The following is a 25577-nucleotide window of genomic DNA, read 5'->3' on the forward strand; positions in this document are numbered from 1 at the left end:
GGAGGTGACTGCGCAGGCGCCGCGCACAGCGCACACAGTGAGGGAGCGCTGCGCATGCGTTGTGAGGGTCTCGCGGAGAAGGCGGGCCTTGTTTCTGACGGCCCGCGCTGTTTGAGACGGAGTGAGGATCGAGCTTTGGGCACTCCCGTGGCGAGGGAAGCGAGAGGCTCCGAGGGGTCTCTGTAACCGGCACGACTATCTGTCGGAGCTGAGGGATAGCCCCTTTCCGCCTCTTCCTTCCCCTCGGGGTGAGTGGCTGGCTGGCGGCCTCGGGCCGCTGGATGGAGAGCACGGAGGCAGGTGAGCGCCTGACGCTGCCAGCTCTCGGCTGACCTGGGCTCCATCGCCCTGGGTCCTCGGGCCGCCGCCGGGCGCCCCACAGGAGCGGCCACTGCCGTCCCTAAGCCGCGTTGCCGCTGGTTCCTGCGGCGGGTGCGCGCCGCCTGGTGCTTCCCGTCCGCCCGGGGCAGCTGTGGCTAGGGGCGGGTGGAGCGGGCGCGAAGGTAGAGAAGGGATCGCAGCCGGTTCGGGTGCCGGCCAGCTCCGGCCTACAAAGCCGGGCGGCGGAGCGACCTCTGTGCTGCTGGCGAATCATCTGGCCGTTTCCCATCAAAATATCTCAAGCCCTGTCTGCAGACTCTTATTTGCTGTGGTGAAGGCTGCCCCCCCTGCCCCCAGCTTAGTAGCTTGCATCTTCTGTGCTGGCAAGTCGTCGCTGCTCTGATTTTTTACATTTCGATGGTCAGCGAGGCAAGTTTTGTGTGTGCACTGTTACCTTTTTAGGCACCCTGCCTGTTGCGTGGGACTTCTGAAGTGATTGAGATGTGTTGTATGAGATGTTTTTGGCAACTAATGTATAGCAGGGTTTTTTCAGTTTTCATAGGTGGCAATTCATGAAACTTTTTGTACTTTATGAATACATATGGAACTCATTTTCTCAAAAAAGACAGTTTGTACAGAGTAACTTTTATCTGGTGAATGTCAGAAGAGGTAGTGTGCAAAATGTACATTTACATTTTGAAATTCAGTATTTCCTTTTTTGTATTTTTTTTTTCCTTTTTTTTCTATTTCCCTTATTTTGGTATCTTTAAAAGTATCTTTACAAATACTATTCACATACATTTAACAATGTTTTAATATTAAATATTATTTTAGCCATATCTGTGATACTAATGGAACATAGTATGTGGACTTGCTCTAAAAGTGCTGCTGCTGAAGACCTGCTTGCAAATTTACAGTCTTTACGGAATCAGCTGAGGAGAACTGAAAAAGACCTACAAACTGTAGAGGAAGAGCTTTCCAGGTATGAGTGTGTTTGGGAATGAAACAGCCTGTCTCTTGTGTAAATCTGTCTTATTCAGTGTAATGGATTACTGCATGTAGCTCCTTTTGTGCTTTTCTTTTGAATACTCTTTATGAGCGATTTAAAAATAAGAAAAAATGGTGTAGCAATTTTTACTCTCCCTCCTAGCACTAGTACCAGTGAACATTGTGGCCACTGCTTTGATGAGGCTGTAGACTTCACTCTGGAGGACCTTGTTCAGCCTAATTGCAACTCTCAAGGCTTTTCCAGCTGTAAGAAGAATGGTGATAAAACATCTTGCCAGGATTTTCAAAGAAAATCTGAAGTAAATATTGCACTTTGTTACTTATTTTTATTATTATTCTTTTCCTATTCTCTACTATGTTTAGGAATGTTTTTTGCTTTTAGGGCTTGAAGTTCATACACTCTAGTGTTGGGCAATTATGTCATGGAGCACTCTTAAACATAATATGATTTAAATACATTTGTTCTGCAGAGTTTCTATTGATGTGTATCTTGCGTACATATGCATATGTAAGTGTGTGTGTATATAAAACTTTTTTTTATGTCCAGTCTTACTCAGTATCCACAACTTCTGATAAAATTGTGGAAGAAAATGAACATCTCAAGGAGAAGCTGGATGCTCTTTGTGACCAAAATGCATCTTTGGTTTCTGAGAACCTCTACCTAAAGAACAGAGTGGAAACAGTGGACTTTGAATTGAGGCAGTCAAAAACAAGAGTATGTATCTTTAGTATATTCATCCAGAAACCCCCCCAACCAAAACCAAAAAACTGCCCCAGTGACTATGACTTTTGAGTCTGTAATTCCAAGCAGAACATGCTGGGTTTTTGTCTTGTTTTAAACTATTTACATGTAATACTTCAAAGTTTAAAGTTGAATATTCTGTTTTGTCATAATATTCAGCATTAATCTTGGAACAGAACAGTTTGGAATCTTATCTCTCCGTGAGCAAAAGACCTGTATTAATTGTGACTTCTATCTATTCATGTTCCAAAGTTTAATCTAAAGTTAGTAAGTCACAGAATGAAAAATACATTATGTAAGAAAATAGTTCAATAATGTATTTAGCACTGTACATTCCTGTGTCTGAGCCACATTAAGATTAATGTGAATAATAACAGCACACTAGTCATTTGTGTAGGAATGAAAAACGTTGACCTTTCAGATTGGATTAATATTGCTAATCTGAAAAAGTGAAGGTGAGTTAGAAGGAAATATTGTATCTAATAAATCATTACTGATTTAATATATGCTTGTATGTACAGGTTTTTTCAGGACAACTATACTCTTGTATTTGGTTTATATGTAACATTAATAAAACATAGCTTAACGCTTTTTGTTTGAGAATTGTTATCTCCAAAACAGTACAAATAAGTAGATAAACAAAATGTTTGACTGTCTGGCATGGGAAGAACAAACAGTGGAAGAGAAACTTCTGGGGAAAGGCAAGAGACAAGATCAACATATAAAGAAATCACTCTGCTAGACAGCGTATCACACTGGAGTGGTGCTAGGGAACTGAAAGGACGTTAAATGAGCAGAAAATTGGAGGTCAGTTTGTGTAGATGAACACGCATCTTCTGCAGTGAGGTTAGGAGCACAGTGTCATTCAGTAAGCGAATTGTTCTTATGCATCTCACCTGAAGGTATATATGCAAGTGTTAATGAAACCCCCAATATGTTTGTATTTCAGATCTCTTATCTTGAATCGACTTTAGGTACACGTTTAGTCAGCATTCCAAAGTTAAAGGAACAGATTGTAAACTTGGAAGCAGAAGTTTCAGCTCAAGATAAAATTCTGAGGTAATAATTGTACTTTTAAATCAACATTTTACTATGGTGTGCTTGCTAGTCCAATCTCTTTTTTCAGGATGATGTAATTACTGGTACTGTGTGGGTCACTTAACCTGGGGCTTGAAACTTCCATTTGTGAGCCATATATAGGAGGAGGGAGGTGTTTTATTTTGTGTTGATACCTTGTATATGGGGAATGTACTTAAAAAATAGAGAAAAAGTAAAGGCTGGTAAAAGAAACCAGTTTATAAGGTATGCTAAACATGAATGTGCCCTTATAACTGACTAGAGTGATTGTATGCTACATGACTGCATATCTTCTGTACTAAACAAGCATACATGTTTTCAAACATGACTCTGTATCATGTAGCCTAAAGGATTCTTTCTTCGTGAATATATTAATCAAGGCAAATGGCCAAATAACACTAATGTAGACAGTGTCCGGAGGCTGTCAGGAAGACATACTTGGCTGTCGATTTATCTTACAACCTCACGCTATATAATGTTCAATTAATATCTCAATAATCTGTCTTCGCAAAACAAGGAAAAATGTCTAAATTTAATTTATATTTTAGAGTTGTTTCCCATGTGTGTATCCTGAATAGTCATACCTATTGCCAGAAAAATGGTGATTTCTATGTTCAGATCTCATGACACAGTCAGCTGTCTGGGTCCTTGGCAATCCTGGCACCTGATGCCTACTGATAAGGTTTGGACACTACTCCAGACTGCAGACATACTCCTGGGGCGTCTGGAGACTATGGGTGTTCCAAACCTAATTTTGAGAGTTGCAGCGTGTTTGACTAGCACTTCTCGAACATCATGTGCAGAAAAGAGCAACAAAAATCTAGTTTCTTTACCAAAAAATTCCTATGCTTTGTTTACTTGCTAGAGATGCAGAAGATAAACTAGATCAAAGCCGGAAAACAGGAATGGAAAGAGAAAACATGTTGCAAAGATATAAAAAGGACTATAAAAATCTGAAAATGGAGTTAATTGAACAAAGCAAGCAAGGAAAGAGGTAGCTAAGTAATTTTAGTAAACTGAATAAGAATAATGGTGCATAAGTGTTTATTTCCATTGGCAGATGTTTACTTTATGGAATGAAATTATTTCTCTGCTTTATGAATTTTTATTTTTTTTTTTTTAAAGTGGGGAAATTCTGTGTGAAGATACTTATTTTTTAAATCTTGAAATTTGCTGGTACTTGCAGGCTGATACCATACACTAGTAACCAGTTTATCACCTGTTTTTTTCCCTTCAAAATAGATTTACTGCAGTGGAGAGCTGAAACAGGTCCAGAATATATTTTTCCTGAATTATTTGTTACTTTGTCTTGCAAGAACCTACAGCGTATGCTCAGTACTCAGTATTCAACAGTACTGAGTGCTGTATTTTTGTGATTGCTGTGAGGAAAGTGATAGAAGCACAACTTAATCAGGAGAACACTTTTGTTATCCTTAATCTTACCTACCTATATGGTACTATTGAAAAGGGTGCTGTAATTCCGTCCCAATCCCCATTTCCCTTTCCTCTTGCCTCCTTTAGCCCAATGGTTTTGTGGCTACTGGGAGGGTAAGGTAATTTCTTCTGACTGTAGGAAGTTGCCATATACAATCTGATCGCCTCCAAAACGTAATTTTAAAGAAATGAGAGGAATAAATAAAAAGATTCCTACCTGCCCAATTCATCTAACTGCATTACCTGAGGCAAAAATTAACGGAATTAATGACTTAGGAAAGCATTTCTTAACCTTTGAATGCAAAACTCGTTTGGCTTGCCTGTCTACTCATGAAATTACCTCTGACCTACCCATAGCTAGACAAATGGAAATACTGTGGGGCTTGCACTACTGGCAAAGAAGCATGTGTTGGTTTATGTTCACTGTTCTTTCAGAGCATGTGGGGTTGGAACTAGCTGTACTTAGTTACTAGTTGCAAATGTAAATATTTTGGTGCTTTAGAAAAACTGAGCTTCTGCTTCATGAAACTCTTTTTATCTAGGGCTTGGAAAGTTGGAAGAAGAAAGGAAGTTACCTGGAGCAGTTAGTTTAGTAGTTTTTGGGTTTTTCTTAGTAACTGGAGGAGATGCCTGAAATTTGTGACTTTTAAAATTGGTATCCTTTGCAGAGCAGAACAGCAAAGAAATGAAGCTTTGTTGAATGCGGAGGAGCTGACAAGAGCTTTCAAAAAGTATAAAGAGAAAATAACTGAAAAATTAGAAAAGGTAAGTGGTTTTTCTTCACTTGCTTTTGCTATGGTATTAGGATTTTGCTTCTTTGAGTAAGCTGGGCAGCAAACAGCAACAGGTTCACCGGTGGGTCAATTATTTCTGGTAGTTGGTGGCAAAGTCTTGAGAGGTGGGACAGGTTAAGCAACTGTTTGTGGTGAGAACTTCAGTTATCCAGTTTTAAACTGTCTTTGCACAGTTTGGACAGTCTGCATCTTTGAGGTATCCTAATACTGCTGCTGTTTCTTCTCTCTCTCCCTTGTCAGGGAAATTTACATTTAAAAAGTGTATGGTACTTTTAAAATAACTCTTTTTGACTCCATCTGTATAACCTGTTTGATGAAACCTGAGTTAGAGACGTGATGAAAATGAAGTCATCTCCCAAAATTCCAGTGGTCAGAATTGTTAAATGCTTCCTGCCTTGTGGGAAGAGAAAATACAGGCCTGAGACAGTTAGCTCTTACAGAGAATTTTTATTTTATTAGACTTCTTTCCTTGTGGAAGGAGACTGCTAACCATAAATATGCCCTAAAATATTAAACCAAAATGACATTACTTTTCCCGAAATGACAGGGAAAAAAAGACAACTCCTTTGCCCCTCTCCTTTTCCTCACAACAGTGAGCAATAGAACTATCTACGGGCTTATCAGAAATTAAAAAAAGAAACAGCATACTGTTTGTAGTATTCTTTTTAAAAGGCTTGTTGGCCATGGAGGCTTAGATTATTGTTGTACCATAATGAAAAAAATTCTTTTTAAGGTTAAAGCTGAAGAAGTAGTCTTGGGAAAACGTTTAATTAATTGTGAAAAAGAAAAAGAGAAGTTGAATGAAAAATGTGTCGGGTACAGAAAGGATCTAGACATCCTAGAAGAGCAATTAAGGTAACACAAAGGCTTTTAAAATTTCTGTACAGTTATTTGAGAAGAAATTGCATGTTACAACTGTCACTGTGAACATGGTGCTCAATTTTCTTAGTTCAAACTAAATCAGGACCAGCATCAGTGAACACTTAAGGTCAGTGTCAGCAATACAACAGACAAACCGTAATACTAAACAGGTAAAAAATGTTAGCATACACTTACAAATTTCTAAATTCTTTTCTATAACTAGTCCTTAAAAGTTCTAATGCCACGTGCTGCAACTTATTCACGGTAACAACCAACACCCTACCAAGCCTTCTGGGAGCATAGGTTCCCTTGCTTACACGCTGCTTCTGTGGGAGATGTGGGTACTCTGGCTTTATGTATACCTGTTGTGCTGCCTGCAGTCTGCCAATGTGCATGCCAATGAGAGATCACCCTATGACTTCACTTACACCACCAGGTGCAAGTCCCTACTTGTTGCACACCATATTATCAGTCCCTAGCTAGAATAAAGAATACTCTCGGCATTCAATGGGGAGGCTGCACTCAGGCCTGAACAGAGGTTGTGATGCTGGCTGCAACTTCTGGAAGTGCTACTCTATTCCCACTTCAAGGTCCTTTCCCACTGTTAGAAATTTTTGTATGTTTCTTTTCAAGCTGAGCCCCTTTTTGTTTCAGAAGTCTTTTGGAAATTCCTTCATTACTTTAAGGAGGAAAGGCAACCATCAGCTGGTTGTCTTTAGCGTTACTAGGTTTGGACAAACACCTTCTCAGACAGTTTTGTGGATCCCATTCACATGTGCTGTCTGCACCTACATTCCTGTCTTAACAACTGTTCTTGCCACTTTGGCAAGGGTGGGCAGTGTGTGAGCACCCTTACACTAGCTTAAGCCTGTTTAATAGTTCTCTGCTGCCAATGGGGGTCTTTTCTCGAGACTGCCCTCTTTTTCTCTGCTAACTTGCGCTGGGTTTGGCACTCATCAGGACCTTTGCTGAGCTAATTCAGTTTGCTAAATGAGCAGATACTTAAAAAAGTGAATAATTTGTAATAGGCTAAAAATACAGTTGGCTTACTGTACAGTCACATATGAAGGGAGAGAAGAAATAGGACCCTTCCCTCTATTGTTAGTAGCAGACTGTTCAACTAGCTCAGTCTTAGTACATTATCTTCGTCTATTGTCATTTTAGGTATAGTGATATAGTTATTTTGTCCTGTTCTTCAATTTCTTTGACTTCAGCACAATTAAAGCCACCTTGATCTATTTCCTACTAGTGATTCTCCTGATAGTGCTTAAAACTTTATGAAGTTGCTTAAGAATGAGAAGTAGTTTATTCTGTCCTTTTGTTTGCTGATAGCAGTTTGCATCTTGGTCTTTAGAAGCAGTGAAAGCTTAGTAAAGCAGTGAAAACTTCTAGATTTGTACAGAGCTAATCCTAGATTTTGAGAGGGAGGAAACTAGTAAAACAGTGTAGTTATAGTGTGTTCTTCTAGTGCTTTTAATAATGAAAATCCTAGTCTACTTCTCTATGAGCTATACCTTTTAAATGGATATACTTTTCTAGGAAATTAAAGGAAGAGAATCATAGTGCAAAAGAAGAAATTAAAACTCTAGAGGCAAAGAACACTGAAATGGTATCAATGCTGACTCGGTCTGATCAGAAGATCATTGAGCTTGAGAGTGAGCTTAGTGAAAAAGAAATAGTACTTAAAGAGAAAAATGCTTTAGTGAGTGAAAATGCAGAGCTGAGAGCACTTACTGCACAGCAACATAACCGCTTGAAATTATGCCATCAAGAAATTGAGGATTCAAGGGAAGAGCTCAACATACTAGAAACCATTATTTCCCAGCTGGCTTTAAGTACATCTGAAGAGGTACAGTAACTGATACATCCTTACAAATTATATTATATGTCTTAATTCTAACTGACATTACATGGAAATCCTGTGATGTTCTTGAGAAATAATCTGAGTTAAATACATTTGTTTTCAAGATGCATGGATGAAATGTTTTCTTAATTTAAATATTTTACTTCTCATTCAAGAACAAGGAATAGATGCTTTGGAATTGATTAACCAGCAAGCATTTAAAATTACACTTTCCGTTCCTCTGTTCTATGTATTGATTCTTCAGATGTAGGTACATTTGCTAAAATGTGATGATGTCCCATTACATGATGCTGAGGTTCTTCTCGTTAGAACAGCATGACATTTCCCATATGGCAGACACATTGTGTCACACAGCCAGTGTGTCAACCTCAGCAATGGAGAAATTAGAGCAGGAGAGTTGTTTGTAGGAACTTTTTTTTTTTCCTGGGAAAGAGAAGGCACAACTTCCCTGACTGCAAATGAACTATTGCTTTACCAGGATGAACCCTGGCTTATGAGCCTGAAGCTTGTACTGGTGAAGTTTAGTGATAAACTGAGTGATTGGAAGAGTCATGTAAAAACCCCTAAGTTGTGAACTGACTGGTGTTACTGGAAGAACTGTTTGGGAAGTCAGGAAGGGCTAGAAAGACATCTGAGGTCAGGAGTACAGATTGCATCAAATCTCTTTATTTTTGAAGTATAAATGTGAGTAGCTGTAATGAAAACAAAATCAAAAGTATGCTTTCTGTACAATTTTGGAATTGCCAGAGTGACCTCTGCTGAAGAGAATATAGTGATTTTGCATAAAAATGATGTTTTGGGCTGTTGTGACCATAGACATTTATTTGGAAGGCCTTAAAAACTGTTTTAGGGCCCTTTTGGAAGATACATTTACATCTTACTGGAAAAATTTGGGATTATTCTAGTAATTTAATGGAATGTTCAGAAGCCTTCTGTAACTTGTGGAAATAATGGTATTAAATGCAGTCATTGAAATCTGAAAGGAAACATGATGTAAGAAGTTAAAAACGTGGAATTACTGATAGGATCTCTGTTTACTTATTTTTTCACAGCAAAAATGTTCATACTTCAGTACCTGTACAAAGATATCTAAAGGAATGGCCTCAGTTTCAGAGCGCCTTAATGCCTATTCTACTAATGTGAGACAGACCTTAGCACTTTGGATAGCTTCATCTTTAAAATCCTAACTTTTAACATCCCAGCATATGTGACTTAAACTTTATATGCTAGTATAACACATGAATTAATCACACTGTGAAGCAATGAAAAGTCAATTTTTGCATTGATCTTGGTTTTCCCTTAACTTTCAGATTAAATGGCGCCACTTGAAACACCAGCTGTTGAGTTCCTCAACGAAAGAAGCTCTCTCTGAATCTTGTTGTGAATCAAATAAGCCTTTGATTGCAGACCTAAGGTATAACCTTCTGGTTACTGAATTATGGCAAGAATAGGCAGATAATAAGGTAATATTAGAACTAGCATGTAGAAAGGATGTTAAAGAATTGTCTCTTCCTTTACAATAGCATTAAACTGGCAATGAAAGAAGCAGAAATTCAAAAGCCTCACGCAAACTTAACTGTCTATACTGGAGCTGAGCATCTTTCTAATGATCATGAAGGACAAGAAAATAGCAGGTTATGTGGCCTAGAAACAGAGCCTGTCAAATTGATCAGAAGTCAAGGAGGTAAGCTTACCAAAATAGCTGTGCAGTTCTGTCTGATTAATCCACAGAATAGGAATTTTTTGGTGGGGTTTAAATTGTTTTTATAGTATTTTTAACTATATCTCTGTGAGCTAACAGATATGGTTTGGTTGAACAGGGAGCATTTTGCTACCTTGGAATTCTGGAAATTTTCATGTTCTCTAGACACAATATTCTTCTTCCTTTTGCTAATTAAGTTATTTGTTCAGCAGTATCCAAGCTACGAGTTGTGTTGAAATAGAACATGCATTTTTTTATGCAGGCTATGCTAAGGTCTCCATATTTTCTTTGATTTTTTTTCTCTGTATCCTGCTGTTGCAGAATTTCTGCAATCTCTTCTGCAATTGCTATTAGGACTGCTCCATGAAATGACTTCAGGGCACCTATATAATGATGCTGTCTTATGTTTTTTTGTTTGTTGGGGTTTTGTTTGATTGGTTGATTTTTTTGTTTGTTTGTTTTCATGAATTACAGCTTTCAGTTACATTACAGGGCAAAAATAAACAGTCTTGTTTCTGAATACTATAAGTGTTCTATATGCTATGTTGTTAAATTATATTTCTCCTCTCTTTGGTTTGTATGATTATTTACTTGAGTGCTGGTTTGTATGTTCCTTTGTAAATTAATCTTAGATTTATTTTTTTCTATTTTGAGAGCGGAGAAGTCAACAGTTGGAAATTATCAGCAAACAATTTGAAAAGGAGAGGCAAAAATTCCAGAAAGAGATAGAAGAGTTACGCACTAAACTGACAAAAGCAGATGATGAGAAGTTGTCTTTGAAGACCAGCATGGCTCAGAGAGCCAGTCAGTTTCAAATCATACAGGAAGATCTAATGAAGAAGGCTTCAAAAACTAGTAGCTTAGAGAGGGAAGTAAGTTTTTAGCAGCACTGAAAAAATATGTCACTTTTTCTTTGTTCAGTAGTCAAAGATAGTTAAGACAATACTTATGACAAAACTGCAGTTGCCATATTAATTTTTACATCTGGCTTATTTAAGAAAAAATGGAAATAAATTTTTGAGCAAAGCAGAAAAACTTAAAGATAGCAGCCTTAATTTGTTGGTTGTTGGAAATCTCATTTTAATGTAGTTAGTGGGCTTTACTACTACTATTTTGATTTGTAATTGGAAAATATGCACAGTCTTGTTGCTTTGGTATGGTTGAATAATGTGTAATCTTAAGAAACAGATACTGAAGGAACAGTTGTACTTTTCCTCATTAAATGTTAGTACAGTTGCGAGAGATTAACATCATTACCGGAAAGTCACAAAAGAAAGAAATTAAGTTGCAGCTAGCTCTTCTCTGGTCGAATAAGTTAAAATGCTAATGCTTACATTCTGGTGCTGTGTTTATAGAATTCCAACGTAATGGGATTTGCAGTATTTCCTAATGATGGCCATAAATGTTATAAATCCGTAACAGCTAATTCACTCGTATGGCACTGACAATTACTATGAATTGGATAAATTTGAGATAATTTGTCCTGAATTCTTCCCTGTAAGTAATAAAGTTTAATAGATCATACAGAGGAAAAAAAAAAAACAACCAACAAATAAATAATTAATTAAAAAATACTAGGAAATAGTAGTAGCTAAAATGGAATTGGTAGTAAGAAAGTATATACAAATACTTGAATAAGCCCAAAACAGTTGTCTTCATGCTGTTTTGTGCCATATTTAATTTCAGATAACAAAGAAATCTTCTCAACTTTCTGCACTTGAGAAACAGCTGGAAGAAAAGACTATGGCTTATTCCGCTGCTGCAGCAAGAAATACTGATTTGGAGCAGGAACTCATGGTAAAATGTTCTCATTGAGAAACTACATTTATGTTAAAAGAATTAAATAGAGATTAAAGTTTAAGTTAAAACAGTATTATTCCATGCATTCAAAATGGATAGACTTTCAGATCTGCTAAACAATCCGTGCAGTTTTTAAAAACTGAATCTTGTTTCAAATTCATTCCTGCTTTTGAACGTGGTAAGTTATTAATGGACATGTTACTTTTTCATTGTGATGATATGTGCAATGAAAATCTAGTCCTATTGAAATAAATTGTAGCATTGCCATTTGTTTCAGTGAAACACCTGTGAATAAAAAAAGTCTTCGAAATGGTAATAAGTGAAGAAGGTGGGAGCACTGTAAATTCCAGTCTGGGTATTGTTATACAAACTTTTTTAGTTTTGGGAAGGGGTCTAAGGTTGCTAGAAAAGGAAACTATGTGGTCCCTTTCAAATGGAAACCTGTATTTTAAAGATTCCATCTATCAATGTGAACATAGAATTTCTTTTTGTCATTGACAGCAGTTTCTTGTTCCAGTTGCTATAATTTGTGCCAGTAGTCCACCTTGGCAGATGCCTTGTCTCTGTGTAGTGGCTGCATTTAGTGGCATTCTATACCTGTGCTATAGTTCTCACATCCTTTGAGATGAAACATATTGTGTATAACTTCAGTATTTACTGTGTTGTTCTTTTATGAAATCTAGGAACTCGATCAGCAAATAAAACACTATTAAATATCACAGCTAAATATTTTTATTAAGTCCTTTTTGTTGTTGCTGTTTCCAAGGGAAAAAACAAACGCATTCATGAGTTGGAATCAACTGTCAGTGAAGAACATGAGCAAATAACTTCTGCTTTAGAAAAAGCAAAGTTGGTTCACTTTCAGCAGCACAAAGAGATGGAGAAACAGATTGAACTAGTAAGACCTTCCTTGTGTGCTAGTATGTATGAGTGATATACTTGGTAACTTTTTTCCTATGTTAATTTCTTTGTCTTTTTAGCAATTCTGAGGCAGGTTTCAAATTAAAAATTTATATTAAAAAGTTATATCTTCTCCCTGCATTTCCTGATTTTTAGTTCATTTTCCATCTAATACTACACAATCTCATGATTTCCCTATGAGATTTTCATATCCCTTTTCTGCTCAGCTGAAGAGAAACAGGAACTTCGGACTGTTGTTCTTTGCTCCAAAGGCCTAGCAAGAGAAAAAAAAAAAAAAGTATAGTTTTTTTGCCTACTGGGGTTAAACCATGACAGCTTCTAACAATATTCTCCTGTTTGCTGTACCTCTGCCAACTTGAGTCTTACGAGCATCTGTGTTCAGGGAGAACTGTTGGTGGGTTTTTCAGTCTTTAGAGAAGAATTCTGTTGCTTCATGTGGTTAGAAATATAACTCTGGCTATTTCTAGCTGTTAAAGAAGCTTGTCATCTTTTGCTAAAGAACGTATGCATGTCTTACTGTCTTGGCTGATGACAGACAATTACACTGTGCCTGCCCTCATTCTATTGATTCTCCTGTTGCTTTAAAATATTAAGTGTTTGGTATTTCTTGATATTTTTAAGACTGTGCAATACTGCTGATGGCAGGAACTTTTCATTCTTCAAGTGGTGGGTGAATAGAACTGAATGACATTTAGATGCACAAATTCTCTGAAAAAGCTTATTAAAATAATGAACCATGAATTACTTACGGACAGCTTCAGACACAGCTGGAGAAGAAACATCAACAATTCACTGAACAAGAGAAAATAATATCTATTTTGCAACGAGATGTTATACATAAACAGCATCACATTGAATTGTTGGATGGGCTGCTGATAGAAAGTAGAGAGGTGAGGTTGGCTCTTGACTTTCATTAAATGCAAATCAAGCAAGTGACTAATAATGATGAAAAGCATATCCATAAACACATGGAAAAATCGGAGAAAACAAGATACTTATATTTTTGCTTCTCTCATTCTTGTTTGAGTAATTGACTGAATCTAGCATAGTCCTCAGCCACTACTACTATGTGTTGTACAAACTTAATGATCTTTCATTATTTTCTATGTCAGCATTCTCTGTATGCCTCTGGTTTGCCCCTTGGGGTTCTTGCTCTAATCAAAGGAAAATGACCTGGATAAAGAACAATTGCATCTATTCTGCACTAGGTGGAAAATCAAGAATGTTCTATTATGGCAATGTGTTATTCCTTTTAACAATTCCTGCTGCTGCAGAATATGAAAGCACATCTATCAGGAACCAAATTCACTTCAGAGTATGATGTACACAAATACAGTATGCAAGCAATTGTGTTTTAAATACACTGATCGGGTTACTTTTTCTTGATTCTTACTATGAGTTTTATTAGTTAAATTATTGTTACTACATCTACATTTTGTTCTCTTGAATAAAAATATCTGTGCAAATAGGAAATGGAAAATCAAGATGTCCAGAAAGATCGAGGATTGAAGATGCTGAAAAGTCAGTTAACAGAAGAAACAAACAAAGTTAGTAAGCTCTTGGTAACTTTCAATTAATAGTTTTAAAGTTTGCAGTAATGCTGTATTTCCTTTTATCCTCTATAGAAAAACTATATAAGGGTGCTTTATAGAAATTTGTCTCATAAATATTTCAGAAGTCACTAACCTGAAGTCTTTCCTTTTTTTTTTTTTTTTGTTTTAATTGAAATAAGTATGGTGAAACATGCAGTACAAGATTATGCAATGCATAATTGCTTTATAAAAGTACTGTAACGTTACTGTTACAAATAGGGCAGATTTTTGCTTGTAAAATATTGTCTAACAAAAGATAATGTTATATAGGTTTTTGCTCTAGATAGGACATCTATTTTAGGCATATGATATTATAATATTGGTCATGTTTTTAGCCACCTATACCTCTTCCTAGTGTTTGCCTGATAATTATTTTCTATGCAGCACTTGGAACAGTATTTTAATAAACCATTGCCATGTGGTGATTTACCACAGTCGGGTTTCAAACAGTATTAAAACTTCAGGCTATCACTAGGAGAAGATACTGGGGACTTAGCTGGTAGCATGCTCTTTCTGAACTTGTGCTGGACCAGGTTTCTATCCAAGTGGCTTTGTAGTTTTTGGGATGTTTTCCAGAGATTTAAAATTAAGACCCGTTATCACTTCTCTTCAAAAAGCTCTTGATTCGGGTAGGGAGGGACATAGAAAACTGGTAGCATTGAAAGCATTAGCCAATCTGCAGCTAAATTCAGCACAATTCTTGTTGATGAGAAAAGTTAGCATTGAAACCAAACAGTTAAGGAGAGTTTAATTACTATGGCTTAAGACCTCTGTGGGTTTGTTCATTATAACTTACCTGTTTGAGGCTGTAAGATATTTGTTAGAGATTGCTCAAATCCAAATTAATAGTAAAAGGGTAAAATAGGTTAATAGTGTTGACATTGCTAAAAGCTTTTCCTTTCCTTTTTTGGTAGAACTCAGGCACTGTCTCTCAGTGCAGAAAGGAAAAAAATGCTGTTGAGTAGCTTTCTGCGAGGAATTATATTAAGATCTGAATGTTATTTTTGAAAAAGACTTGTCACAACTCACCTATGATGATCATTCCAAATTTATTTATGCAATGCTATATGTAATAAAACATGGTGGATTAATGGTTTGGTATTGGGCATATGTTTGCTTTTAAATTCTAGCTACTGATAAATACTGGAATACCTTCTCATAACTGATATACTCATCTGATTTAAACACAGTCTAAAGTATTGTAATTTAATTTCACAAATTATTTCAATTTCTGAATTTGATTTTAGTTTTAAAGTTTACCATGAGCTTCCATCCATGTTTTAATACTCTTTAGATGAAAATGTAGCTTTTGAGACATTTTAACACTTCTTTTTAGACTACTTAAAATTGCATGGCATGGTTTTTATTAGCTAATCTGTTACATTCAACTAGGTGAGACAACTTGAGTCAGCATTAGACGTATGTAAGGAAGAAGTTGCACTGTATTTGAGTCAGTCACAAGAAAATAAGGAGCTATTTGAAAATCAGCTCAAAAAAAAGTCTGAGGAGGTAACAGCTTGTTTTAACAACTCTTCTGTATTGCAGAGAATGCTTGTTATGGATGATTTAATCTAAAAGTTTGTGAAGTAAGAGACAAAACATTTGTAGCAGGAACTGTGAATAGGAAGTAAGCTGGGAAAAGACTATACATTTTGTGAGGGTCAAGGGGAAGATCATTAACTAAGAAACACTGGATAAGCTTAGGGAAAAGAAGTACCAAGATAAATGAATTGTTGAAAGAAGTAACAAAATCAGAATTAAATGAAAGAAAGCATTATCTTGGGGAAAAAATGGAGAGAGTACTATAGCAATATAAACTTAGGTGTTTTTATTGAATCATAGGTGTGATTCTGTGCTCAGTAAGAATGAAGAGAATAGCTGATGCAAGTGCAAATAAAAATGTTTTATTGTAATGGAAAATAAATTTATTTTCAGGTTCATTATTTACAGAAAGAAATAAAACTAAAAGATCAGAATATTCAGGACACAAGTGAACAAAATATTCTCCTACAACAAACTTTGCATCATCAGCAGCAAATGTTACAGCAAGAAACTATTAGAAATGGGGAGCTGGAAGATAATCAAATTAAACTTGAAAAACAGGTACAGTATGGTGAGAAGTGTCTACATAAAGACAGATAATTAAGTGCTCATATATATATATTTTGTAATACCTTTAAAATCTGAATGTTTCTTTGGTAACAGCTGATAGTTATTATTTTAGATATATCTAATGAGTTTTTGTGGGGTTTTTTTTTCTTAAATCGGGTTCTGTGTGCTATCAGAAATGCTAGCATTAGAGTCGCTAAGTACTTGGAAAATCAAAACCTAGACTGCAGTTAAGGAGAGGTGTATTGAAATTCAGAAAGTTTGAATCTTGTTACATTTACTAGAACCTATTTCTCTTTCAAATGTGACTGCAAAGTTCTAGTCTTAAGTTATGTACAGTTTTAGTCTTATATACAGTTTTAGACTATAAAGAAATCTGCCGTGTTAAAACTCTCGCTATGCGAGTTGCAAGACAAGGATGTATATTTCTTTGGTACGTAAATTAAAAGTACTAACGCTTTTAAAATACCATTTTAAATAGGTATCCGATTTGGAACAAGAGCTTCAGAAGCAGAAAGCATATGCAGAAGATGAGTTGAGAAAGGTAGAGGGGAAGCTTCACCTAGCTGCTCAGGAAGCAGATGTAAACAGACAGAAGGTGGATGAACTTAATAGTACAATCAGGTATGTTTAGAATAACTGAGAGGTATAGTCTACAGGTAGACATATCAATAAGAAAGATTGCTGTCAGTAATGGTATTCAGCTATGTAGTCATACAGTTCAGTCTCTGTATGAGCATAGACTGGAAATCAGAAGGGAAGTTTCTAACAAGCAGAGGCATGAGTTTCTGGAACAGTCTTCCAATGTGTTAATTAATGCATGTTCCGATGTGTGAGTTAATGCATGTCCTGGCAACCTATTTAGCCTTAAGATGGCACTTTGTAATGCAATTCAATTCATAAATATATCAAGTTATTTGTAATTCTAGATAGTAGATTCTAGCAGAGCTTGATAGTCTTAAAGAATATGGTTTTGATTGTGAGAAAAGCCTACTTAATGTGACTCTTAATTCCTATTTTATTCACAAATACATGTCATCTTAAAGCATGTAAGAACATAAGGATATACATATGTTGCTTTTGTTACTGCAAGGTTAATTTTGTTCTGGTTGCTTCTTCTATTTAGACAAATTAAATTGGAGATGGATCAGTGCAAGAATGAATTTACTAGTATGGAAAAAGAAGTAGTGCAATTAAAACGAGATGGTCAAAACAAAGCAATGCAGATAAATCAGTTGGATATTGCTTTGGAAGAAGCACGATCAGAGCTCAATGAAAAGGCAAATGAGGGTAATTTCACTATTTGCTTTCTCAGGCTTCCTTTCATCATGCTATTTCTCTGTATGTATTAGATTAGACATTTTTCCTTTTTCCCCTGTTTTATAATCAATGAAAGTTAAAATATGATATTTTTTTAATGTGTTGGTAATTTCGTAGTTTAAAAAAAAAAGGCGATTTAAACAAAGAAAACCCTCCAAAAGCCACAACCTTTCTTTTAATGTACCTTTGCAAATTCTCGCTTTTGTGGGATGCACTTTTACCCCAGGTGAAATGAATAAGTAGTTTTTCCTGTAAATTGGTAATGCAGATTCTTAATGTAGTAATCAAACAAGACGCATAGATTTAATAAAGGCATATGCTATTCACAAAAATTCAGCTCTTTAAAACAAACAGAAACCCCCACAAGAGTCTATGGAAATAACAAACTTTCCAACCCCTCCTCCTCCATTAATTTAATTTTACCATTCTTTTAAACCAGAGGCTTACTAGCAATTCTGCTTGCATTTTTCATAGGACTACATATTCAGTTACTACGTGGTCTCTGTACTTTCTCCTTGGCCAAATGTTTATAAATACTTCCTCATATTTCAAGTCAATTATAGATTATAAGCTGAAAAAAACCAGCAAAGACTTAGGTGCCATGAAAAGGTCCTTGTATAACCTCAGAAGTCATAATTTTTCTAGATTTTCCAAAAAATAGTGATACTGAAAATTGACTATGACCCCAAGTGCTAGTAGGCATCAGTGTTGCATAAAGACTCTGACTTACTGATGATTAAACATTTTGTGTTTTGTATTGTGTGTTTGTGTGTGTAAAACAGTGAATGTTTTAGAAGATAAGCTGCTTCAAAGTGAGACTTGCCACAGGGAAGCCTTACAGAAAATAGTAGAACTAGAATCTGCATTACAGAATGCCCACGGAGAATTAAAAATCACTCTAACACAGCTTCAGGAATTGCAAGATGCATTACAGAATGCACAGTCCTCTCTGGAGGAGAAGCACATTGCTATCGTGGATCTAACAACTGAGCTCAGGTAAGCTGATATCTTTTCCATCATGAAAACTTGTGTTAGTTTTTCCTTAGGAATAGCAAGTGGTTTGGATGGTGTCTCTTTATATTCTTAGCAGCTCCCTAAAATTTTTTAGGTGGTTCGTGGCTATAAGATATCTTTGTACAGTAGCTGCTCAGCTCACTTTTAATTTCTAAAAGTGGTGTTGAATTCTTTTTTGGGAATTCTGTTCTAAAATCTGCTAAAATTATTTCCTGAATCTCAAAGCTGTGAAATGATTATAAGAGGAATTACTTTCTCTTATAGTGAAATTGTCCGATTTCCTTTCTGACCATAAATTAACAATACTTTATTCTGTACTATTCTTATTTTAAGAACACGTTGTTCTGAACCAATTAAATAACTTGAATAATGAAGTTATTAAGAAATCTCCACCTGGAATATAGTTAACAATTATTCCATTTGGGTTTGTTTCTTTGCAATCGATGAGTTGATTCATGTTTTAGAGTAATTTGGCTTTAAGTAAGTAATAGTTCTCATGATTTCCAAGCTGGATACTCAAAGCTAAGCAACTGAATGTGCATTAAGCAATTAAACATATGAGAATTTCAGGTATTGCAAGGGAGAAATTGAAGACAAAACCCAAGAACTCCTTGACATGGACCAAGCACTGAAAGAAAGGAATTGGGAACTGAAACAAAGAGCAGCTCAGGTCAGATAATTTTAAGTATGTTAGTTACGATTATTCCTATTATGTAGTAGATAACTTATAAAAAGCCTGCTAGGTTTAATTGCCTTCACATATTGTTCCAAACTGTGCTGTTAATATAGCCACAGTGTCAACCTCAAAACCAGCTGTATGTTACTGAAGCCTTATGGTACCAGGAAAATCAGGTTGTGCTTCCCTAAGGGACCACAGACTGCTGTTTTCGTAGAACAGAAGCCTCGTGCAAACCAGTCCCATAATTGTTCCTTACTGATAAAGTTCCAGGGCAACTGTTGTCATCTTGATGTTTGATAAAACAAAGGAAACAGCTGCACTGAAGTGTGCTTAGAGATGATCAAATCCTTCCCGTGTTTGCACTGGAGATATTTAATTAGCTCTAAAGCAGTCTCAAAATATGAAACAGTACCTTTGCTGTGAATAAATTTCTGTAGCTTCTGTAAAATGCTTTCAATCTTTTGGTGTGGCTTCAGGATTTGATACCCATTATGGAAAAACTATTCTTCTGTCACTTGTGGTTAGCCTTCTAATAGCTACTTCCTGCAGGGATTACCAGACTTTGTATCCAAGAATATTAGATGTTCAGAGAGAAGAAGGGGGTCTGGATTTAAAAAAAAAAAAAAAAATAAAAAAAATTGTTCAAGGAGCTGACACTGTAAGGAGGCCAGACCTTCTGATATATTCTTGCTGCAGCACCCTGTGAGCTGCTCTGGGGAGTCATCAAAGCAATGGGATTTTTTTTTTGCTTTGGCAAAATTTGGCACTTTCTAACAAGATGGATTACTATAATAAACTACTTGTTACGTTCTGTTTAAATGAGAACAAGGTTTGCATTCTATGTATCTGAGGACCAAACATACTCAATTATGGACTTTTCCCCAATTTTCCCCTCTTCTATTTGTATTTGGCCCCTATTTTTTAAATGAGAGAGCTAGGGTGCATTTTTATATTGACTACTTAATATTCTTGAGACCATAAAGGGTTAGTTTCATTCCTTTTGCTGTCATATTTTGTAATATTACTTCTTAATACCTGCATTCTAGTTCTAGCTAAAATATTTCCTTTTCTTTTCTACCTCTAGATCGCACAGTTGGATATGACAGTTCGTGAACATAGTGGGGAAATGGAACAAAAAATAATTCAATTAGAGTGCAATTTAGAGAAGTCAGAGTTAGAAATTAAGGAATGCAATAAACAGGTAATTCTTGCTTAAATAAAAAACCCAGTTTTCCTAACAAAAGGTAGCTAATTTTATGAGAGAGTCTGGCCCTGGGACACAATAGCTGGCCAGGTTTAATCTAGAAGAGTGCAACTGGTTCCTTATTGTAGGGAGAGGGAAGGGACTACCTTAATAGCATACCAGCAAAAATATTTTGTTTGTCAGTTAAAATCAAAGATTTTGCAGGGGTATACCAATATAAAAATGAAGATGTACTTTTTTACTTGATATGATATAGCTCCCAAACTGCTCTTTTAATAAAGGAACATGTTGATAAAATAAAAATAAAATTAAAAATTGACAAGGGAATCCAAAGTCAGAGGTAATACTGATGGTATTTTTGAGTTTTGTTTGTTTGGGGTTTTTTTAATTATTCTGATTTCAATAAAAATATCTGTTCTGATTTAATTGCACTTTCTGTTCAGATTCAGAGCTTAGAGAAGAAACTCCAGCATTCTAAAGATGAGCTTCGTGAAAAAGAGTTTGAATTGCTCCAGAGAGATCAAGAAATAAATCAGCTGAAGAAAAAATTTGAAAGAAAGTAACAGAGCCTAGAAGCTCTTGAAAAGGTAAAATATTCCTTGGATACACAACAAATTATCAATTTTAATGCCATTACCATAACTGGCTAGAAGGAATGATATGGTGTCTCTTTAGAATAAATGTCATTACTTCTCCCCAAGTAATTATATTCTATATCCTGATGTTTGCTTAATCTTAATCCCCTAAAGTTAAACCAGTTTAATGATTTAAAAATTTAATGGCGTACACTTAATTGTCTGCATTGTGGAGAAATTTGAATATTGATTATCTTTTGAAACCTGATGTTCTGGCTATGGACATGGTGTTCCTTGAAATTAAATGAAACAATACACTGTATGATGAGGCCTTCTTATGACTTAGGTATCTGTCTTGTGAAAATAATTGCATCAAAAGAGCACTGAGATCTAGCATGCTTATAGGAATGAGAAGAGAAACTTTTTTGGCATAGTGAATGGGAGCAAACAGATAGAATAGAGAAGATAGCTAATTTTACCTTATGAATTATACAAGTAATTGGTTTGGGGCATGAATCAGCCACTACAAGTACAAATGAATCTGAGATAAACAGGTTTTCTGCAGAAGTAAGTTCATTCAAAGATGCTTGCCAGCTAGAAGTAAAGACCCAAACTGAAATGGCTCCTGCCATTTTGATTATGCTGCATTTATGTGTTATTTCTTTGCTTAGGACAAGATAATGGAGAAGTCTGCTTTCTGTGTAGTGACCAATGGCACTTGATCTGTATTCTAGATCATGGGGGCTTGGCTGTGTTACAGCTGAATATGAAGGCTCTTTCACCGCAAATTAAAGCGATGTCAGCTCTTCCATCCTGATTTCTGTTAAAGGTTATTTATGACAGTTAAGAACAGGACAGTGCCTGCTACCCTTCACACATATCATTAACATACTTCCAACTTTTCCTAAGGCTTTGGGGATGATTCTGAAGGAAAGGATTTCCTAGTTGGCCTCTGTACAACTGCTGACTAGACCATTCCTTTCCAAACAAGTTGCCTTGTTGTTATTTTTCCTAAGGAATACCAGGTAGGGGGAGGCCCAAGAATGACATAAGAAAGACTTTGAAAATTGACCTACTCCAGTCATATTCCTTTAGAGACTTTGGATGAAGCAAATGAAATTTAAAGTTTATTTTCATTATAGTGAAGTGGATAAAACACTGGACTTCAGAAGCAATCTGCATAAAATATGAAATATATTGCAGAGGGGTTCTGGCTACACTTAGAATATGATATAGTTGTTTCTTCATTTGAAAATTGTGTATATTAACATGATGTAAAAAAAGTCTTTCTCCATTAGTAACATATTGCAGACCAATCTTCCACAGAAACTTTCTGTCCTAGTTCTAAAAATTCAATTATGTAATCTATCTGGGGAAAAGGGGTGAGGGGTGTCTATGTGTCTTGCCTGTGGGTACAGTTGTCTCATTCTTTCCCCTTAATATACTGCCTTCCTTGCTTACTACAGGAAATATATTAGTTTAGGGAAGGAATTGTTAGATAAGGTTGACTTCTGTCCTGTTCCACGCTGCCTTTTTGGGACTCATGAAATAATCAGGTCACTGATTTTTCAGTTGAATCGTTCTTTGTTCTGACTCTGCTTTAATCTGTAGTGAAGGTCTTGTAACAATACAGCAATCTGCTGTCATTAGAAGTTGTAAGTATTCCAAATAAAGGAAAGCTTTTTCTGGGAAATTGGAGTAATTTCCTTTATTTAAAAAAAAAAAAAAGGCAGATTTGACTTACAGCAAATTAATCTTTTTTGGCTACAGTTCCTTACTGAAATGAGAAATAATATTGTGCTAAAAATGGTAAATGAAGTAAGAAAAAAAATAGTGCTTACAGAGATCCATTTTTTAAAAAGAGTAATTTTTACAATGTTTTTTGTAAAAGTATACATAGTATAAAAATAATTAGAAGTTGCTGTAATATTCTTTCATTCATTAGCTGTAAGCTTATTATGTGCTATAGATGTCTGTGTACTCTATTTATAGCATTCCTCATAAGGAATAAGCATCTAGCTAAACATGAATAGAATAACATAATCACTTTGATATTTATAATCAGCAGGAGCCATAGTACAATGTGATGTTATGAAATACTAGTGGCTGATACGGCCTCCCTTGTGCCACAGTACTGGCTAACATAAACATAGCTGCTGTGTGGCCTATACTACAGAGACTGTTTTGTTGATTACATAATACTTCTGTGTGGGTTTTTTTTGTATAAATGAACTGTCAAATAATTAGGTGTAGCATGTAAACCCATTTTTAAGGGGGAGGGGGGAAGAACTAAACTGCTAGAAAATTGAAAAAAAAAAAAAAAAACAAACCCCAAACATACCATGTTTGGCTGCATTTATTTCTGTATATTGCAGAAAATCCAAAATACTTACATTAATGTTGGTAAGATTTTTCTTCATTTTATATTGGTAGAAATCATAGGCTTTTTTCTTCCTGAAACTTGATACCTTGATACTGTTGATAGGGTTGTTGGTTTTTTTTTTTTTACAAACACTCCCTGAATTGTTACAAACTTAAAACACAATAATGCAGTTCAATGTGAAACCTTAAGCCTTACACAGAGGAGTTATTTCAAAAAACAGTGCTCCTTTAAACTCTACAAAATTTTTAGAGGGATTTGTACATGAAGATTTTGTCTCAAAATATTCTGCGTAATATTTTCGTGCTGATCTGCTAGAACTTTATATATGTTGAAAAACTTGTAAATTATGCTCTTTTTGAAAGCAAATGTACTTCAATTACAAGAACAGTGAACAGAAATTTATTAATAACTTCCATCTAGGGGGCAGAGGTTGAGAATGAAGTTACGGACTTGAGACCTTCAGCTAGTTTTCTTGAACTTGTAAGATAAATCTTAATAATTAAAAGTAACATCTTGGTACAAATGGATTTAGATATGGTAAATTTAAAGGAAGGTTCTGATCACAGATATTTTGTTTCAGGGGCAAGAACTGTGAAGAAAGGAATGTTGCTCGTTGGATAAGCAGCAACCCAGGAATGTTGCTGGCATCAAAATCGTGCATTCAAAGAGGAAACTTTAACATTGTATTTGTAAATAACGAATGTGGTTATTTATACTGATGCAAATGACCTTTTTATTTTTCCAACTGTTTTTGAGATTATTGCCTTGCTATAACAACATCTTAATTTATTTTTGAGAAATAAATTTTATTTTTTAAGTATCTTGAGTTGCAGAAATTAATTTCAGCTGTCTTTCCCCCCCCCCCCCCCCCCCCCCCCCCCAAGGATTTTAAACCGTATACTTGTGTTTCACATCTAACTTTTATTTATCTTATTAACAATTTTTTGGGAATATTTTCTCTTTTGTGCACATGCAATGTTGCAGACACAGTATCTTACTAAAATGGACTTGTTTGTAAGGTGGTTTAGGACACTGATTTGATCATAGACACTAGCAAAACCTGCTTGCTGCAAGCAGTATCTTTCAGATGCAGAGGGGTGTGGGACAGGGCCATAAAGCTTGAAGTTGTTTGGTTTTTTTTTTTCCCCCCAACCAATTTATTTTACTGTTATGAAAACTATGTTGTAGCAAAAAAATACTGTTTACTTATGGAAATATTATATGTTTTAAATCAAGCTATTTGTTTCTCTACATAATGGTAAATGAAAAACATTAGAATTAGGTGTAATAATTGAAAATATTAAACTACTATAATTTGTTTTCCTCTCTTTAGACAGATGATTTTGCCTTCAGGCTAGAAATCTATGCATCGAATTTCAGACAGATTTTTTTAAAACAATGGAACATGTAAGCCCTTCAAACCAGGATTTCAAGTGGAAAATATAACCAATCTGTAATTACAGTTGCATCACAACACTAGTGGAATTCCACTAACTTAGTGTTGCATAAAGCCTCACTTGCTCCGCCTACATGCACTAAATATAAACATGCATGAGCAGCAAAAGCAATTTGCCTAATATCTGAATCAGCTACGTAGCATTTGCGCTAAAATTATGTATCTGGATACTAACTTCTCCAGTAAATCCGTGGGTCAAAACTTATAAATAAGTGGGATCATAATTACATTTTCTCATTAACTTCAGATGCTGACTTGCTATTTTGTTGCTTGCCTGAGAAGTTAATGATTCCACTTGTTGTACTGTTCAAGTGAAATTTATTTGTTTTGGAAAGGAGTGGTGCTTTTTTTTTTTCCCCTAACATCATAATTTCAGTTAAATGTTTCTATAGAGTCCTATTCTTGAGTTACTAACCTATTTACATCTACACAAATCCTGGAACACTAAGTTCATTCTTCTGAACAGCATTGCATTAACATGGGGTTATTGAATCTTGGAAAACATTTTTCTGTGTATAATGGCATTGCATTTAGCTGAATGCTGTTCAGAAGGCTAATTGATTATTAAGGTGATTATTTTTCTGTCTTTTTCAGGTTATAAGTTTCACAAGAGACTGATTTTCTTTCTGAATGTAGTATGCCTACAGTTACTGTATGTTAAAGGCAAACTGCACCAAATTGCTAGTCCAAATGTCTCTCTCTCTAATTCAGTTTATATGCA

The 25577-nt window shown here is 35.6% G+C and overlaps 1 protein-coding gene across 1 annotated transcript; it reads left to right on the plus strand.

Annotated features, from left to right (window-relative positions):
* Window positions 1–43: 43 nt before the first annotated feature.
* On the plus strand, window positions 44–24765 carry CCDC18 (coiled-coil domain containing 18). The gene is given in 26 exon segments (XM_075759939.1): window positions 44–300; window positions 1156–1303; window positions 1472–1628; window positions 1877–2044; window positions 3021–3130; window positions 4014–4142; window positions 5251–5347; window positions 6110–6231; window positions 7777–8086; window positions 9412–9515; window positions 9625–9785; window positions 10458–10675; window positions 11490–11600; window positions 12370–12501; window positions 13280–13414; window positions 13994–14071; window positions 15509–15625; window positions 16052–16219; window positions 16707–16849; window positions 17352–17515; window positions 18328–18541; window positions 19130–19229; window positions 20323–20439; window positions 20886–21029; window positions 23981–24083; window positions 24734–24765. Coding segments are annotated over 25 exon segments (3381 nt in total). The 5' UTR covers window positions 44–281; the 3' UTR covers window positions 23996–24083; window positions 24734–24765.
* Window positions 24766–25577: the final 812 nt, after the last annotated feature.

Source organism: Balearica regulorum, chromosome 8, assembly GCF_011004875.1.
Source record: "Balearica regulorum gibbericeps isolate bBalReg1 chromosome 8, bBalReg1.pri, whole genome shotgun sequence".
Taxonomy (NCBI): domain Eukaryota; kingdom Metazoa; phylum Chordata; class Aves; order Gruiformes; family Gruidae; genus Balearica; species Balearica regulorum.